Source organism: Lampetra fluviatilis, chromosome 63 (genome assembly GCF_964198595.1).
Source record: "Lampetra fluviatilis chromosome 63, kcLamFluv1.1, whole genome shotgun sequence".
Taxonomy (NCBI): domain Eukaryota; kingdom Metazoa; phylum Chordata; class Hyperoartia; order Petromyzontiformes; family Petromyzontidae; genus Lampetra; species Lampetra fluviatilis.
This window is the reverse complement of record NC_136337.1, coordinates 6,856,860-6,876,042: the sequence shown is the minus strand read 5'-3', so window position 1 is coordinate 6,876,042 and position 19,183 is coordinate 6,856,860. Positions and strand designations below refer to the sequence as shown.

Below are 19,183 nucleotides of genomic sequence, written 5' to 3'. Positions count from 1 at the left end.
TGTAACCTGGCTAAGTGCTGCAATGGGCGACCAGCACGGCTGCTGCTGCAGTGGGGAGCAGAGGGCAGCCCTGGAAAATCCACCCTTGGGCTGCCCGGCCCTTCCTCGCTCCCACCCTCCGTGGCCGGCAGAAACGGAAGCGGTCAAACACAGGGGGGGGGGGGGGGGGTGAAGATGTCGCGACGTCGTTTGAAGAAGACTTCGGCCATTTGTGCGCCGTGGGCGAGGTCCAAATTGGAGCAAGCGAACTGCAGACGGCTCGACCGGGGAAACGCAAAGCGACATCGCCGCGCCCCCCGCCCCCCCCCTGCTGAGAGAACTTGGCAAACCCTGCGAGGCTTTCCCGACTAAACGGACTCTCTCGATACCAAAGCGGCTCTTGTAAACATTGGGAGTTGCCCACACGCAGGCCGCGCGCGTGCACAGGCAGCGCCGAGTGATATTCGAGTTTAATTTTTTTAGAAAAAGGCTGGAGTAGCTTTTATTTCCGTTTCAAATCTGCACCGCACAGCACAACAAACACGGTGGGGAGGGAGGGAGGGGGGGGGGTTAGGGGCAGGGGGGGGTGTCTAGATCCACGCATTCGTCGTCTGCCCTCCGAGCAGCCGACGTCGTTCTCCGCTCGCGAGGCGAAATGAAACTTCGTTGCAGCTCCCATCACCCTCGGCCCTCCTCCCCCGGAGAGCCACCGAGTCACGCGGCACCGATGGTCGCTGCTGCTGCTGCTTCTCGGCGTGGCGCCCCACGTCCCGAGCGAGCGGCGAGGGAACTTTAAAGCGGCCGCGGTCAAAGTTCACGACGACCGCAGCCACGCGTGGCGGTGCAAATGCGAGCGTCTCTGCCGCGGGCAGCCGGTCCTGCGCAGGTTGCGTGCGACCGGTCGCGTGCGACTGTTTGCGAAAACAAAACGCAAAACGACCAAGCAAAACCCCACCCCCCACCACAACACTACGTCACAATCGGCTGACTTTTCCTGCCATCCTATTGGCTGAAATCCGAGCGCGGTGGGGGAGGAGGCAAAGGCGACTCCTCACGCTCGCGAGTTTGGGTCGACCCCCAAGCAGCGGCCGCTTTATCGACGCGTGATAACCTCCCTCCCCTCCGTCGTATTTTAAAGGGGAAGATGGGGTGCGTCTTACAATGGCGGTGTCGCCGTCTGTCTGTGTGGGAGACCCAATTTGTTACCGCTCTGACACACACTGGGCACGTGCTGGAGGCGCGTCTCTTTAACTTTGTGGAGCTTCGAATAATCTGGAATCGGCTCACTGGGCTGGTGGAGCGGGGGGCGGTGGGGTTAAGGCTGCACTCTGCTCAAAGTGTTGCACGCTACGTGGTTGCGTCCAAACACTGTGGGTTGGACCCCGTCGGCGAGGTGCCCGCCTCGTTCCATCTCGTTCGGAAGACAACATCCAAGATGCTCAGTTCACAGCGGACACGTCGCAGTGACTGCAGCTCCGACCGTCAGAGGTGCATCTGTGGCCGTGGACATCTATCAGAGGTCCAATCACCGACTTGCAACTTCAGAGACCCGTTGCCTGTCACCTTGACGGAGATCTCTATCTCTCGTCCCGAGCCGCACTCGCTGGAGGCAGGCAGCGGCCGCGGCATCTCCACTTGCACCAGATCGTCCGGCCGCTCCCCACAGACGATCACCACCACCACCACCTCGCTCTCGCATTGACAGCTCAGAATTTCAGTGACGTCCACCCCCCCCCCCCCCGCTCACTCCCCCCACCGATCGTGAGCTGGGCGTGACGGCACAGTGGGCCATCATCACCTTGCTGCCCAAGTTCACGGGACTCTCGCCTCTTCATGAACTAACCGGCAATGGGTCTCTATAGCGACCGATACGACACCAGTTCGTCGATGCGTGGATGGGTGGACCACACGCCACAACAATGTGGAATTGCCGCCGCTGGATCGGGGCTGCAAACTGATCATGGACTGGCAAAGGGACGGAACTTTAACCACGGCGAAGGGGCAAAGGTGCAGCCCTGCAACAGCTCGCCCTCTCTAGAGAGACACCCCTGGGGACGGTATTTGGCCAACTCTCCCAGTGTCTTGGACGAGGTGGGGGAGATGACCCCACACTTGGCCGCACCACCACACGCGGCCTGCCGACTGACCGCTGCCCGTCCTCACCGGTTTTAAAACAAAGTGGACACTCAAGACGGCTGCCAAATCCAAAACGCTGGGGCGACGAATGGGGCGACTGGCGCCCGCCCAGATCAAAATGTTGACGGCCGATCCCCGGGGGCCACGATGCAGCTCGGCTTCCTTCCCATCGGCCGCTGTCCATGTGCCCAGCGCGGGCACAACCCACCGTTGTATTGTACTTCTACACCCCCCCCCCACACACAACCACGCCCACCGCTGCCGTTACCGACCCACAGAGCACCCGGCCTGACGAGGTTCTGTCGACTTAACCCCTACGGACACGCCTGCGCGCACGCCCGCACGCGCGCTCGCACCGAGGAATCCCTCATCCAGCAGCGGAGCGACGCGAGCCGGGAGGACCCGGCCGCTGGCTCGGTTCCCTGCTTGGCCTCGGAGATGCGGCGAGCCTCCGCGTCGAGCCCCCGCGTCTCCGTCGGTTCTCTCGCGGCGGCGACGGACCCCAGAGTTCGATTCCCGGCGACGGCAAGTGAGAGGAGCGGGGAGCGACACCGGAACCGGTCCGGCGTGGCGAAGTATGGTCGACGCTGCGCGCAAGGAAAGCCTTTGTCCAGCGGTGGATCGGCAAAGGTCTGTCGAGATCCACTGCTTTTCGGCGGCGGGGGGTTTGTGGGTCACGCAGGACAACCGCTGCACCACCGCTCCCTCCTCCTCCCCCCCCCACGCTAACTCAAAACAAAAATGAATGCTAAAGTAATCGGATGCGCAACGACCGAGCGGGATCACGCGGCACTACGGCCCACGACCTCTCCAGTGACCGGGGCAATATTGGACGGCCGTCGCTGAGGTCAAACCGCTTTGACCCCAACAGTCCAGCCGGGGGAAGCGTGGCCAAACATTCCCCCGTGGCCGAATGACCAACACGGCGCAAGGGGTGAGTGGGGGGTGGGGTCCATCCAGCAGCGGATTGAGGACGGCGGAGGTGGAGAGGGGGTGTGGGGGCCGCGCGTGACGGAGAGGCGTTGTTGCCGTGGGCAGAGCGTCCCGGTGAGAGTCGGCGGAGGCAATCCGGTGGAGATTTCAAGTCGGGGCACCGCGGTGCAGGAGGAGCCGGGGGGAAGCACACCGCACTCGGCGTCACGTTCGGAACATTTCCGATTCCCCGGGGCGATAGAGTTTTTTTATTTTTGCGTTTGTCATTTCGATGACCACCAAACCCTAAGATCACGGTGACGAATGAGACTCCCCTATCCTGGTCTCTTGTAGACTTCTCACCCTGGTAAGCTCCAAACCTCAACACCTTGGCCTCGCTCCAAATCGAATCAATTCAGCCTCACTTTCACCGCTGAAATTCTGCCTCCAAGCTCCACCACGATCCCGATATCGTTTGTGGTTGTTTGTGTTCCATCGCCGACACTTTAACCCCCTCCCTTCGTAACGGCGAGCGGTCGTTTACCAGCTTGCGAGTAACGGCGAGCCCGGGCGGGAGCGGGTTACAGCAGCCGCTTCCGAAGCTGCTTCAAGTAAACTCCCTCGCCTACGGGGGCAGCCTCTCCATACGCCCTGCTAAGGAGTCACAATAATAACAATAATACATCGTTGTTATTCTGCTCGTAATTTTTCAGCACTTGCAGACGTTTGGCCAAGACCGGCTTACATTGCGCGTGAGGTTTACAAAACAATAACGACACTGACCAATTGTGTGTTTGTTCGTGCTGCCCTCCTTTACGTGGGGGGGAAACGTCTTGGAGCACTGCACGCGCGAGTAGCGACACGCGTCGTGACACGCGTGTTCATCGCACGCCGACCTGTGAGCTCTCAACCGCTGGAATTTAGCCCAATTTAACGACAAAACGATGCTTTGTGTGCAGTCAACGGAGACCGGGCTGAGACCGAGTCTCCGCGCTGGGAGCAGCCGGTCTCACCACGCACGGCAGACTCCCAAATGCGAACCCAGTCTCTCACGACGTTGCAAACTCTACGCCTCCGACACGGCTGCGATGACGCCACCCCCCTCGCCCCCCCCCCCGCTCGTCCCACTCCCACTATGTTCTGTGGACGCGCCGTCCCCCCAACCGCACGCGACCCACAGCGAGGGCCCAGCCACGGTGCAGGGTGACCAACTCCAAAGTCGACTCGGCGCAACGATGACGGTAAAGCCACCAGCCGGGCTCTCCAAACACTCCCAGACTCTCCCAGATTCTTCCAAACTCCCTGCAACACTTGCAAGCTCTCCAATACTCTCCCCAGATCATCCCAACTCTCCCCCATACTTCCCCACCCCCCCCCCCCCCGGTAGAACCCCTTCAAAACTCTCCCAGATACCCCCAAACTCTCTCTCTCAAACTCTCCGATGCTCTCTGCCAGGCTGACCGGCGTAGAGGAGTCACTGACGAGGTCGGTGACTCCTCTACGCCCCCCTCCCCCCCTCCGCCACCCCCACCGCGGGCGGCTTCGCGCCGAATCTGCGCCGCGGACAAAATTCGAGAGCAGTTCCGCGTGCCGGCTCGGAGCGTGGTGGTGGTGGTGGTGGTGGCTTGGTGCTCCACTCGCCCTCGGGCACAGAGAGGCCCCGTTCCTCTTCGTCCACCTCTCCTCTTCGTCCACCTCTCCTCTTCGTCCACCTCCTCTGCTCTCAGTCCACCTCCTCTCCTCTCCGTCCACCTCCTCCCCACCGCCGAGTGAGTCTTTGCGTTGTTTTGTTTCCCGGTCGACAGCGCGGGGGGGCGTGCGATCGTCCTCTGTGTGTGTGCGCGTGTCCGTGTCATCTTGTCGGTGGGGGGGGAGGGGCGGGGGGGGTGGGGGGATGGGGGTCCCCCGGGGATCGGTCACTGGGGGGCCCCGGCGATGGCGGTGGCGGGGGTCACGGGGACCCCCCCCCGCGGCGTTAGCAGGGGACAGCATCGAGCCCACGGCCGTCAGGCTCCCGCGGGGAGAGTTGATGGCTGCAGGAGGAGAGCGCAGATACACACACAGACACACACACACACACAGATACACACACACACACAGATACACACACCTATAGATACACACACACAGATATACACACACACAGATACACACACACACAGATACACACACACACAGATACACACACACACAGATACACACACACCTATAGACACACACAGATATACACACACACAGATATACACACACACAGATATACACACACACAGATATACACACACACAGATACACACACACACAGATACACACACCTATAGACACACACACCTATAGACACACACACAGATATACACACACACAGATATACACACACACACAGATATACACACACACAGATATACACACACACAGATACACACACCTATAGACACACACACAGATATACACACACACACACACACAGATATACACACACACAGATATACACACACACACACAGATATACACACACACAGATATACACACACACACACACAGATATACACACACACACACACACAGATATACACACACACAGATATACACACACACACATATACACACACACAGATATACACACACACACACAGATATACACACACACACACAGATATACACACACACACACACAGATATACACACACACACACACACAGATATACACACACACAGATATACACACACACAGATATACACACACACAGATATACACACACACAGATATACACACACACACACACAGATATACACACACACAGACACACACACACACACACAGATATACACACACACACACAGACATACACACACACAGATATACACACACACAGATATACACACACACACACACACAGATATACACACACACAGATATACACACACACAGATATACACACACAGACACACAGATATACACACACAGACACACACACACACAGATATACACACACAGACACACACACACACAGATATATACACACACACAGACACACACACAGATATACACACACACACAGACACACACACACACAGATATACACACACACACAGATATACACACACACACATAGATATACACACACACACACATAGATATACACACACACACACATAGATACACACACACACACATAGATACACACACACATAGATATACACACACACACAGATACACACACAGATATACACCAGAGGTTGCAATCGGGTACTCGATACCCGTACCCTACCCGATACCCGGTGCGACCCTGGTGCGGCCGGGTACAGGTACAAGTAAGGAATCAAAACCCGTTTGCGACCTCTGATATACACACAGATATACACACACCTATACACACACACACGTGAACTGCATGTGAGCCGTGTGCGAGCCACGTGTGAGCCGTACGTGAGCCGCACATGAGCTGCACATGAGCTGCACATGAATTGCACGTGAGCTGCACGTGAACTGCACATGAACTGCACATGAGCTGCACGTGAGCCGCGTGTGAGCCGTGTACCCGCCACGTTGCTGGGCACGTTGCTGCCGCCGCCGCTGCTGCTACTGAAGAGGCCGGCAGACGATCCCTTGCGGCCATGCTCCTTCACCACGGGGTCTGAGACGAGACGGACGCACAGGGACGACGTGGTGAGACGGACACTATTCGTGTCTGTGTTGTGTATCTCTGTCTTTGTAGTGCGCCGCGCGATCAACCCGGCAACCCGAGTTTGATTCCCGCTCGCAGCCAACACCTAGGTCGACTCAGCCTCAAATGAGTACCTTGTGCGGTGTGTAAACTTTGCCACTGGGGAGACAAAGGCGGCCGGGCATGGTGCTGGCCACCCACCCCCTCGTGTGCCGTGCCGGCCTTCATAGGTGCTGCTACTCGCTAACAGCACTTGCCCCAACAGTCTCACAGAAGTAGGGGTGCTCCATGTTATTCGTATCTCCACGTGGGTCTGTCTCTATGTAGGTATCTCTATGTAGATCTGTGCCTCTGTATCTCTGTGTTTCTCAAGTGTACCTCTACGTAGCTACGAGTCTGAGAGAGACAGAGAGAGGGGGGGGTCTCACAGAAGTAGGGGTGCTCCATGCCCTCGCGCGCCGTGAGCCGCGCCTGGTGGTCGTAGCGCAGGAGGTTGTCCAGGAAGTCGAGCGCCTCCGGGCTCACGAGGTGCTGGTTCTCGCTGTGCACGAACCGCTCCCAGCGCTTGCGCGAGTGCCTGCGCCGCCACCCAACCATTTCCGCCACCACCACCACCACCACCACCACCACAACCACCACCACCACCACCACAAAACACAAAGATCCCCCGTGGAGCGGTGAGCACACTGCGCTACAAACCCGGCAACCAGAGTTCGATTCCCGCTCATGGCCAACACCACCAGTCATGTTTATCTGAACCGGTCCTGGGCCTCCCCCCGAGGTCGATTCAGCCTTAAATGAGTACCTGGTCCGGTGTGTAAACATTGTCGCGGGGGAGACATGCCAGCCTTCATAGGTGGTGCTGCTACTCGCTAACACCACTTGCCCCGACAGCCTGTTCGAGGCTATACGGGGGGGATCTTTGTCTTTTTGTATGTAACAGAGGACAGGGACACGCACCTGCCCAGGATGTCGTTGAATCGCGGGTCCAGGTCGATGTTGTATTTGTCAATGTAGTTGAAGAGGTCTTCTGTTCCCAGAACCCGCGCTATGCGCACCAGCTGTGGCACAGGCAATGCAGTCACAGGGAATGAGCCTGGTGGTGACACGGGGTGTGGTCTACTGCCACACTTTATTTGTTGATTAACGGTTGATTCAGTGACAGAAGGTGTGGTCTGATAATTTAAGTCTTGAGCTTGTGACAAGCCATGGTTGAGACATCATACCCCAGTCTACAGACAGAAGCCCTGGTCTACCGACAGAAGCCTTGGCCTCCAGACACTCCATACAGACACAAGTCCTGGCCTCCAGACACAAGCCCTGGCCTACAGACCATCCCTGACCTCGAGACAGAAGCACTCCATAAAGACAAGCCCTGGGCCACAGACAGCACTCCATACAGACACAAGCCCTGGCCTACAGACAGAAGCACTCCATACAGACAGAAGCCTTGGCCTGCAGACACAAGCCCTGGCCTGCAGACACAAGCCCTGGCCTACAGACAGAAGTACTCCATACAGACAGAAGCCCTGGCCTACAGACAGAAGTACTCCATACAGACAGAAGCCCTGGCCTACAGACAGAAGCACTCCATACAGACAGAAGCCCTGGTCTACAGACAGAAGCACACCATACAGACCATCCCTGGCCTACAGACAAGCCCTGGCTAACAGACAAGCCCTGGCCTACAGACAGAAGCCCTGGCCTACAGACAGAAGCACTCCATACATACAGACAGAAGCCCTGGCCTACAGACACAGGCCCTGGCTTACAGACAGAATTCCTGGCCTACAGACACAAGCCCTGGCCTACAGACAGAAGCACTCCATACAGACAGAAGCCCTGGCCTACAGACAGAAGCACTCCATACAGACAGAAAAGCCGTGGCCTACAGACACGAGCCGTGGCCTTGCGGGGCACGTGCCTGGTCGTAGTTGTCGTGTCCGTGGAAGAAGGGCTCCTTGCGGAAGATCATGGATGCGAGCATGCAGCCCAGACTCCACATGTCCAGGCTGTAGTCGTACATCTGGGAAGGGGGATTTCACGGGGACGTCAGATTGTAAATGCTGTGGCTTGGCTCTCCAACACACCGGTGTAGTGCTGTACTAGTACACTACACTATACACTACACTATACACTACACACTAGTGCTGTACTAGTGACGAATTGGCACGTATTTACACGATCTAACTCCAAAAAAACTGCATTATGAATATAGATTGCGAAAGTCTCCTACGTGTTAAACTGACGTCAGTGGTGTCTGGAACAAAGACAAAGGTCCCCCCCCACCCTGTAGCCTACACAGGCTGTTGGGGAAAGTGCCTTGAGCGAGCACCTCTGAGGGGGTAGTGGTGTGTGTGTGTGGGCGGGCTGCGTGCATGCTACGTGTGTGTGTATGCTACGTGTGCGTGTATGTTTGTGTGCGTGTATGTTTGTGTGTGCTGCATGCATATTGCGTGTACCGTGGGTGCACGGTTGGCTACATACGCTGCGGAAGATATGTATGCATACGTACGTGCGTGCTGCGTCTATGCTGTATGCTCTGTGTGTAAGCTGCGTCTATGCTGTGTGTGTATGCTGTGTGTATGCTGTCTATGCTGCGTTTATGCTGTGTGTACGCGACATCCATGCTGTGTGTAAGCTACATCCATGCTGTGTGTAAGCTGCGCCTATGCTGTGTGTACGCGACATCCATGCTGTGTGTACGCTGCGCCTATGCTGTGTGTACGCGACATCCATGCTGTGTGTACGCTGCGTCTATGCTGTGTGTATGCTACGTGTGTACACTACGTGTGTACGCTACGTGTGTACGCCGTGTGTGTACGCTACGTGTGCGTTGCTCTCACCTGGTAGTCCACCAGCAGCTCCGGGCCCTTGAAGTAGCGCGAGGCGACGCGCACGTTGTACTCCTGGCCCGGGTGGTAAAACTCAGCGAGTCCCCAGTCAATGAGACGCAGCTACAGCCACAGCAGCCACAACCACCACCGTCATTGTCACGGCAACCTTCACCACCACCACCACATCATCGATACGACAACCGTCGTCATCACCACCACCCCCTCGTGTGCCGTGCCGACCTTCATCAGTGCTACTCGCTAACAGCACTTTCCCTAAACGTCTGTTAAGGCCACACGGCTGATCTTTGTCTATTTAAGCACGTCTGTGTGTGTGTGTACGTGTGTAGTGGCATAGTGCTGGCTGCTGGCGAAAAAGGGTAGCTGCGTTGTACGGCTGTACTGACGTCAGCAGGCCACGTTAGACACGAGAGGGGGGACATCTGAGGGAAAGGTCACAAAGGGGGTCACAGAGGGGGGCCCATCGGGAAGCCTCAGGAACCCGCCGGTAGGTTCCAGAGAGGGGCGTGGCCGGGACGGGGCGAGGCCACGCTGAGAGTAAAAGAGAGGCCCCTGTAGGGGAGGCGGTCGCCCTCCAACAACAACTGAGGGCAGAGGAGCGACGCTCACAACAACCAAGCGCCGGGTGGCTAAAGCAGAGAAAGTTGGCGCAGTAGGGGGCACAGCTGGTGCATCTACCGGTCATCTCGGTAATCTCAGTCAGTCGACCCGTGGCACCTGCTGGGTCTGCCCCGTGACCTCCTGCCAGCGGGCGTTCGACACTTCACGTGGCAGCCTCAAGGTGCACATGGCCTGGCACAAGCGTCGTGGTGACGTCACCGCCACTTAGTGGCGAATGGCGGTTGTTGTTGTTGTGCGTGCGTCTGTGCGTGCGTGTGCGAGCGAGCGTCTCGCCGGAGCGCCAGACCTTCCTGCTCTCGTGGTCGATCATAACGTTGTGAGGCTTCACGTCCCTGTGCATGATGCCCATGCTGTGGCAGAAATCCAGAGCCTGTCAATACCCGACGTGGAACGTACACGCACGCAGGCAGGCGCGCACCCACACACACACACACACAAGCACGCGGTCAGCTCAACCGGTCACCCACGTCTCCAGACCCTCAAAACTCTTCCTCTCTCCCGAGCGCTCGGAGAGGCCCGGCCGTCGGCGGGCGAGGGCTGAAGGTCGTGGCGCTCACCTTGAGGATCTCGTACATGTAGAAGCGGATGTCGAAGTCCGACAGGGTCTGGTAGAGTTGCTGAAACAAAACAAATCATCGGCGGCCTATTAATGTCGGATTCGGAACGTTTTCTTGGACTGGAGGAGGAGGCGGGGCGCCGGTCGACCCCAGACACGAGAGGTCACCAGCGGGCGGTGTGGCCGTCGTCGTTGGCTCGTTTGAGCCGGGGAGACATCGGCCAGAGATCACGTGGCGTGTCCACGGAGGTGTCGCGAATGCGATCGGAATGTTTATTTATCCTGGAGGAATCCGATGAGCCATGAAGCTCTTTTTTCGCAATGTCCAGTAAGGGGCACGGGCTCAGAAGGTGACAACACCAAACACTACAACAACACGATACGACTGGAGAAAGGTAGACAAATCACTTGAAATAAAATATACAAATAAAACTAAACTATATTTTATTTTACCAGGTAAGGCCCACTGAGCTATTGTTTCTTTTTCAGAAGCGACCTGGCCACAAATGACAGCTCACGAAGCGGCTCGTCAACATCGTGTGGAAATTGATAGCAGCCGAATACGCGTGATGTCCATTCTCATCGTGGACATGAAACAGCGGTGTGCCCGGAGAAAAATCCACGCGACCACCACAGGGAGAGAGAGAGAGACACACAAACTCCGAATATACAGCGGGCGTCGTCAGGGTCGGGGGTCGAACCCTCTCTCCGCGGCGAGTCCCACGTAGCGACGCGACTCCCGACGCCACAGACGCGTCACGATTCAACGACACGGCGTCGGCAGTGGATCGCGACAGGAAACTCGACGTTCCGCCCTGCGGCGAGGTGCTGCTCGTGTCGTATCTTCTCTGCGTGAGTCACGGCGCGGGCGGTCCGCCTCAACGGGACGGGTGGAGCGCGCGACGTTCAATAAAGCTTCCGCGGGCCGCTGACGAGAACATGCGTGGTGGTGGTGGTGGTGGTGGTGGCGGTGGTGGTGGCGGTGGTGGTGGCGGTGGTGGTGGCGGTGGTGGCGGTGGTGGTGGTGGCGGTGGCGGTGGTGGTGGTGGCGGTGGCGGCGGTGGTGGTGGTGGTGGCGGTGGTGGTGGTGGCGGTGGTGGTGGCAATATGTCTCGGCACGCACCTTGTAGTCTGTGTTGTTGATGAACTCGAACACGAGGGCCGGCGTGCGGGACTGCGGAGAAAACGCACGGCACACGCACGGCACACGCACACACACGACACACGCAGACACATGACGCACACGACGCCACATACAATGCACACGTTTAGAGTATTTGCCTGCTGCTATAAATGTCCACATGTCAAGTCACTTTCGTTGAGCTATCATTTGTCACTTCTGAAAAAGAGCTATACGGCTCGGTGGGCCTGACCTGGTAAAATAAAAAATAGTTTAGTTTCAGTTTAAACACACGACGCACAAACGACGACGCACAACAACACACAATGCAAGCTATGTCATTAATCAGCATTGGTCACGAATATCTGAACTGGTCCTGGGCCTCCCCCAGGTCGACGTGTAAAAACATCGCCACTGGGGAGACAAAGGCGGCCGGGCGTGGTGCTGGCCACCCACCCCCTTCGTGTGCCGTGCCGGCCTTCATAGGTGCTGCATCGCTAACAGCACTTGCCCCTACAGTCTGTTACAGTCTATACGAGCGAGCGAGTGAGCGAGCGAGCGAGTGAGCGAGCGGAGGGCCGTGCATCGCACCACGGGGTCCTTGACGATGTCCACGAGGGAGATGATGTTGGGACCTCCCCTCAGGTTCTCCAGGATCTTGATTTCCCGCTTGATCTTCTTCTTTTTAACCGGCTGTGCGCGGGCACACAAAGACACAAATACCAACACCCGCCATTCACCACTAAGTGACGGTGACGTCACCACGGCACCTGTGCCAGGCCAGGTGCACAAAGACACGCGCGCACAAAGACAAAGGATTCACCCGTATAGCCTGTCACAGACTGTTGGGGCAAGTGCTGTTAGTGAGCACCTATGAAGGCCACACACACGCACGCACGCAGACGCACGCAGACACACGCAGACCCACGCGCACACAGAAGATCTTCTGTGTAGCCTTCACCCTTCTGAGACGTCTGCAAGTTGCAGGGTGGGTGTCCCTGTTCACCGCTGAATCTCGGAACGTGCGAGCGGCTCGGCATTAATTTTATTGAGAGAGGCGCAGCAGCAGCAGCAGTAGCAGCACCAGTAGCAGCAGCAGCAGCGCCGTTGTCTTTAACGATGTCGTTACTCACCGCACGGAACCGTAGCAAACACGACCGCCGCCACTCTACGATAGCTGGCGCCAAACCGTGCCACACTCCCTCCCAAACCGTGTCACACTCCAAAACCGTGCCACGCTCCCTCCCAAACCGTGCCATACCCTCCCAGACCATGCCACACTCCCAAACCGTGCCACGCTCCCTCCCAAACCGTGCCACACTCCCTCCCAAACCGTGCCACACTCCCTCCCAAACCGTGCCACACTCCCTCCCAAACCGTGCCACACTCCCAAACCGTGCCACGCTCCCTCCCAAACCGTGCCACGCTCCCTCCCAAACCGTGCCACACTCCCTCCCAAACCGTGCCACACTCCCTCCCAAACCGTGCCACACTCCCTCCCAGACCGTGCCACACTCCCAAACCGTGCCACACTCCCTCCCAAACCGTGCCACACTCCCTCCCAAACCGTGCCACACTCCCAAACCGTGTCACACTCCCAAACCGTGCCACGCTCCCTCCCAAACCGTGCCACACTCCCTCCCAAACCGTGCCACGCTCCCTCCCAAACCGTGTCACACTCCCTCCCAAACCGTGCCATACTCCCTCCCAGACCATGCCACACTCCCTCCCGAACCGTGCCACACTCCCAAACCGTGCCATACTCCCTCCCAAACCGTGCCACACTCCCTCCCGAACCGTGCCACACTCCCTCCCAAACCGTGCCACACTCCCTCCCAAACCGTGTCACACTCCCTCCCAAACCGTGCCACGCTCCCTCCCAAACCGTGTCACACTCCCTCCCAAACCGTGCCATACTCCTTCCCAGACCATGCCGCACTCCCTCCCGAACCGTGCCACACTCCCAAACCGTGCCACACTCCCTCCCGAACCGTGCCACACTCCCTCCCGCGCGGCCTTTTTCTTCCGATTCCGATGACGCAACACGCACACACAGGTACGTCATCGGAATGGGAAACGGTTAACAGACTGCTAGGGCACCTATGAAGGCTGGCACGGCACACTAGGGGGTTGGTGGCCAGCACCACGCCCGGCCGCCTTTGTCTCCCCAGTGGCGATGTTCACACACCGCATCTCGTACTCATTTGGGGCCGAGTCGACTTAGGGGAGACGCAGGACCGGTTCAGGTATTAGCTACCGATGTTGGCCACAAGCAGGAATTGAACTCGGGTCACCGGGTTTAGAGTGCGGTGCGCTAACCGCTGCCCCGTGCTGGCCTCCCACCCTCTCGTGTGCCGTGCCGGCCTTCGTAGGTGCTACTCGCTAACAGCACTTGCCCCGACAGTCTGTCAAGGCTATGTCCCCCTTTGTCTTTGTGTGTGTGCGCATACGCGTGTACACGCGTACGCGCACACACACTCACCATTTAATTAAACCTGCGTTTGTTTACCCAGGAAAGCCTCGCCGAACTTAAGGGCTCTTCCGCAGCGGCGGTTAGGGGATCCTGTGTTTTTTGCGAACGTTCTGCCGCCAAATCTCCGCAGAGACGCCCCCGCGCAAAACACTAACAAGGGAGTTGTCAAGTGAATACTGTGGGGGTACTCGACAGACTGCACCGCGGTAAAGACCCCACGGGATCCGGAGGCGGTACGGGCTGAACCCGTATCTCAAGCGCTGCTGCCTCAATGCGTTTTTGCCATTTGCCATTACAAACCTCCCAAGATTCGCTAAACCCACACTCAGGACTCGAACCTGGGTCTCTCAGCGGCGCTGACTCAGTGTTTCCAACACGGCCATTATGAACCCCCCCCCCCCCCCCCCTGACTGAGTGAGCAAAGGAGCGAGTGAATTCGTAAATTAATGAGCAAATGAGTGAACGTGCAAGCGATTGAGCGATTGAACTAGTGAATTTATGATTGAATGAGGGGATGCGTTAGTGAATGAGTTGAGTAAATGAATGGGTGAACGACATAGTGAGTGAATAAGTGAACGAGCTAGTGAGCGAATAAGTTAGTGAGCCAATGAATGAGTGAGCGAGCTGTGATTGAATGAGCAAACGAACTAGTCAATAAATGAAAGCGAGTTAGTGAGTGAACGAGCGAGCCAGTGAATGAATGTATATGTGAGTGAATAAGCATGCTAGTGAGTGAATGAGCGAGCGAGTGAGTGAATGAGCTAGTGAGTGAATAAGCGAGCGAGTGAATGAGTTAGTGAGTGAATGTGCGAGCTAGTGAATGAGTGAGCGAACGAGTGAATGAGTGAGCGAACGAGTGAGCGAACGAGTGAATGAGTGAGCGAACGAGTGAGCGAGTGGGATCACCACCTTGAGGATCTTCACGACCACCTTCTCGTTGCTCGTGATGTTGATGGCCTCAAACACCTCGCTGTATTTCCCCCGTCCCAGCTTCCGCACCAGCTGGAAGTCGTCCTGGTTCCTGTAGCCACGCGGGACGATCGAAACGCCAAAAAGCCACAGCGCACGAACGTCAACACGAGCAGCCCGACCCGGCCATTCGACCAGTCACACCCCCCCCAACCTCATCATCCTCTCCTCTCAGCCCTGAAGAAGAACCACTGCCAGAAACGTCAGCCTCTTACACGCACACAGCACTGTGACAGACCACACACAAACAGACGCGTGTTGTAATAGGCCACACAACACACGTGTTGTGTTGTGTGACCTATCACAACACACGTGTTGTGTTGTGTGACCTATCACAACACACGTGTTGTGTGTGTGACCTATCACACACACAACACACGTGTTGTGTGTGTGACCTATCACAACACACGTGTTGTGTGTGTGACCTATCACAACACACGTGTTGTGTTGTGTGACCTATCACAACACACGTGTGTGTGTGTGACCTATCACAACACACGTGTGTGTGTGTGACCTATCACAACACACGTGTTGTGTGTGTGACCTATCACAACACACGTGTTGTGTGTGTGACCTATCACAACACACGTGTTGTGTGTGACCTATCACAACACACGTGTGTGTGTGTGACCTATCACAACACACGTGTGTGTGTGTGACCTATCACAACACACGTGTTGTGTGTGTGACCTATCACAACACACGTGTTGTGTGTGTGACCTATCACAACACACGTGTTGTGTGTGTGACCTATCACAACACACGTGTGTGTGTGTGACCTATCACAACAGTGCTGTTTGTTGCTCTCCGCCTGGCGGTTTGAGCCTCTGCTCATCCAGCAACCCGAATAAATGTTTGTATTTTTTTACTTAAATCCTGGCACACAGCGTGGATGTGTACGCGCGCAACGCGTGACCACCACGAGCATCGCCACCAGTTTGCCAACCCTACCCCTCCCCACCTCCCTTGAGCACCGTTGGCGACGTACGGTGTGGAAGAAGTTAAACATACATACTACATCGCCAAAGGATCCCCCCCCCGTGTAGCCTTAACAGACTGTTGGGGCAAATGCTGTTAGCACCTGTGAAGGCCTCCACTGTGGCACACGAGGGGGTGGGTGGCCATCACCACGCCCGGCCGCCTTTGTCTCCCCAGTGGCGATGTTAACTACGCACCGCAACAGGTACTCATTTGAGGTCGAGTCGACCTAGGGGAGGCCCAGGGCCGGTTCAGATAATCGTCACTGGTGGTGTTGGTGGCCGTAAGCGGGAATCGAACTCGGGTAGCCACGTTCGTAGCGCAGCACTAACCGCTGCACCACCGCTCTCCATGCATCACCACCACCACCTCAATCATCATCATCATTCCACGTCGTCGCCAAACTCACCCCCAGTCCACCACGTGGGCCTCGTAGTCCCAGTAGTCGCGGGCACGGTGCGTGTTGGCGTCCGCGTACAGACGGGCCCGGCTCGAGGCCACGGCCGTTGGGCCCGCGGTCACCACGCCGCCACCACCACCGCCACCACCGCCAGCCACGGCCACCACCCCGCCCGACATGACCAGACGCGACCGGCACTCGAGACCGGCACGCAGCTGGTACCCCAACAGGGGGGCCCGCGAATGACCGAACAGGCGATGCGACCGGTGGCCCGGGAGGGCCCCCGCGAGACGAGGCCGCGAACGGGTCGACGGGTCACCCGCGGACTTCCCCGGCAGGCGGGGAATGTGTCCCAGCCGCTGACACGACCGGTGGCCTTGGTGCCTCGCCAAGTGGCCGAGCGACGAGACGGGCGACCCCGTGGCGGACCGACGCGTGGCCAGGCGGGGTGACCGACAGAGCCCCCAGCAAGGCCCCCGTCTCTCGGCCTCGGCCGACGGCGGCGGGGCGGGGGGGTCACCAACGACGCCGAATGGGGTCAACTGGTGACCCTGGAAGGTGACCAATCGGTGAAGCCCACAACTGGATACCCACTAGCACCACCACCACCCACCACTAGCACCACCCACCACCACCACGAGCACCACCAACCACCCACCACCACCACTAGCACCACCAACCACCACCACCCACCACGAGCACCACCAACCACCCACCACCACCACTAGCACCACCAACCACCACTACCCCCAAGTGGCTCGATTTACCGACCCAATCAGCGATGCCCTCGACGGTGGCGAAGTCCCCCGCCTGCTGCTGCGTGGCCCTGGGGTTGGCGCAGTTAACCACGAGGCGAGATCGCTCGCCACCTGCCTCGCTCAGTGACCCCGAGACCACCACCTGAGTGACCCCTCACTCAACAACCCACCACCACCACCCACCACCACTCTCTACCACCACCACCCACCACCACCTTCCCCTCGGCGACAGTAAAAATAAAAAGACGAAGAAACGCTCGCGGGGCCTATCGCGAAACCCCCAAACTAGCCGCTCTTCACGCGGCCACCACCACCGCGGCACCAGACTCGAGACTCATGGAAACTCTCACGGCGATCACGACAACGACGACGACAACAACAACAGGCGGTGGTGGTGAAGCCAATGGCTGATCGCCGTGGGCTACAGGGCGCCAGGGCGCTCCATCACTCTCACTGACGCCGCCACCAGCAGCAGCCTGCACCACTCACCAACAACCAACAACCACCACCCTCACTCACACCACCACCCTCACTCACACCACCACCCTCACACTCACAACGCCGCGCTCACTCCGTGATGTGGCGGCGGCGGCTGCTGCTGCTGCCTCCCCACCACCACCCCCTACCACACCACCACCACTCTCTACCACACTACACCCTACCACACCACCACCACTCCTTATCACACTACCACTCTCTACCTCACCACCACCACTCTCTACCACGCCATCACCACCACTCCCTACCACACCACCACTCCTCACCACCACCACCCCCTACCACACCACCACCACCAGCACTACCTCACCACCTCCACTGCCTACCTCGCCACGACCACCACCACCCCCACTCCCTACCACACCACCAGCACTACCACACCACCACCACCAGCACTACCTCACCACCACTCCCTATCACACCACCACTGCCTACCTCACCACCACCCCCACTCCCTACCACCCCACCGGGCAGGTTGTGCTGCCCGCACCTCCCCCCCCCCACCCCCGTGCTGCGCTGCTGCTGCTGCCCGGTGTCGGCCGCCTCAGCCGCGGCTGCCCCCGCTGCCTCGCCTCAACATGGACGAGAGACGCCCTCGACCCTCTCCGCCTCCTCCTGCTGCTGCTGCTGCGACTGCTGCTCCCCTCCCGCCTCCTCCTCCTCCTCTGCTGCTTCTTCTTCTTCAGCCGCCGCCGCGGTGACGTCACCTCGCTACCCCGCCAACACGGGCGGCCATCTTGGGTAGGGGGGGGGACGGAGCCATGTTGGTACGGTGACGTGGGCACCGCCACCCCCTCTCTCACACCCCCCCCCCGCCCATTCCCCCCGCCCATCTCGTCCCCCCCCCCATGCCCATCTCCCCGCCCTAGCCCGCAACTGCCCACCGCCACGGGCGGCCATCTTGGGTAGGGACGAGCCGGACAGCTCAGTGCCCCATGTTGGTCCGGTGAAGTAGGACCCCCTCCCCGCCAGCCAACCATGTTGGGTAGGGAGGCGGACAGCTCGGAGCCATGTTGGTACGGTGACGTAAGCCCCGCCCCTGCACAACCCAGGTGGCCATATTGGGTAGGGGGAGAGCCGGACAGCCCGGCACATGTTGGTCCGGTAACTTAGGCAGATTGTTATTGCGAGACTGACCATTTTGAGCACAATTACAAAATCAAGACGCACAAAACAGATATAGGGTGGCTATAGTAACTCGTATGTAAACTAATCTGTCAAAATACAATTTGCTAGTGACGTTATCATAAAGAATCGACGGTGCAG

The 19,183-nt window shown here is 58.0% G+C and overlaps 1 protein-coding gene across 1 annotated transcript; it reads right to left on the bottom strand.

Moving 5' to 3' along the window:
* Positions 1-4,870: 4,870 nt before the first annotated feature.
* On the bottom strand, positions 4,871-18,366 carry LOC144951626 (casein kinase II subunit alpha-like). The gene is given in 13 exon segments (XM_078881917.1): positions 4,871-4,994; positions 4,996-5,060; positions 6,564-6,659; positions 7,118-7,266; positions 7,650-7,750; positions 8,614-8,715; positions 9,536-9,646; positions 10,452-10,535; positions 10,723-10,782; positions 11,845-11,895; positions 12,433-12,534; positions 15,224-15,335; positions 16,671-18,366. Coding segments are annotated over 13 exon segments (1,254 nt in total). The 5' UTR covers positions 16,841-18,366; the 3' UTR covers positions 4,871-4,943.
* Between the last annotated feature and the right edge of the window lie 817 nt (positions 18,367-19,183).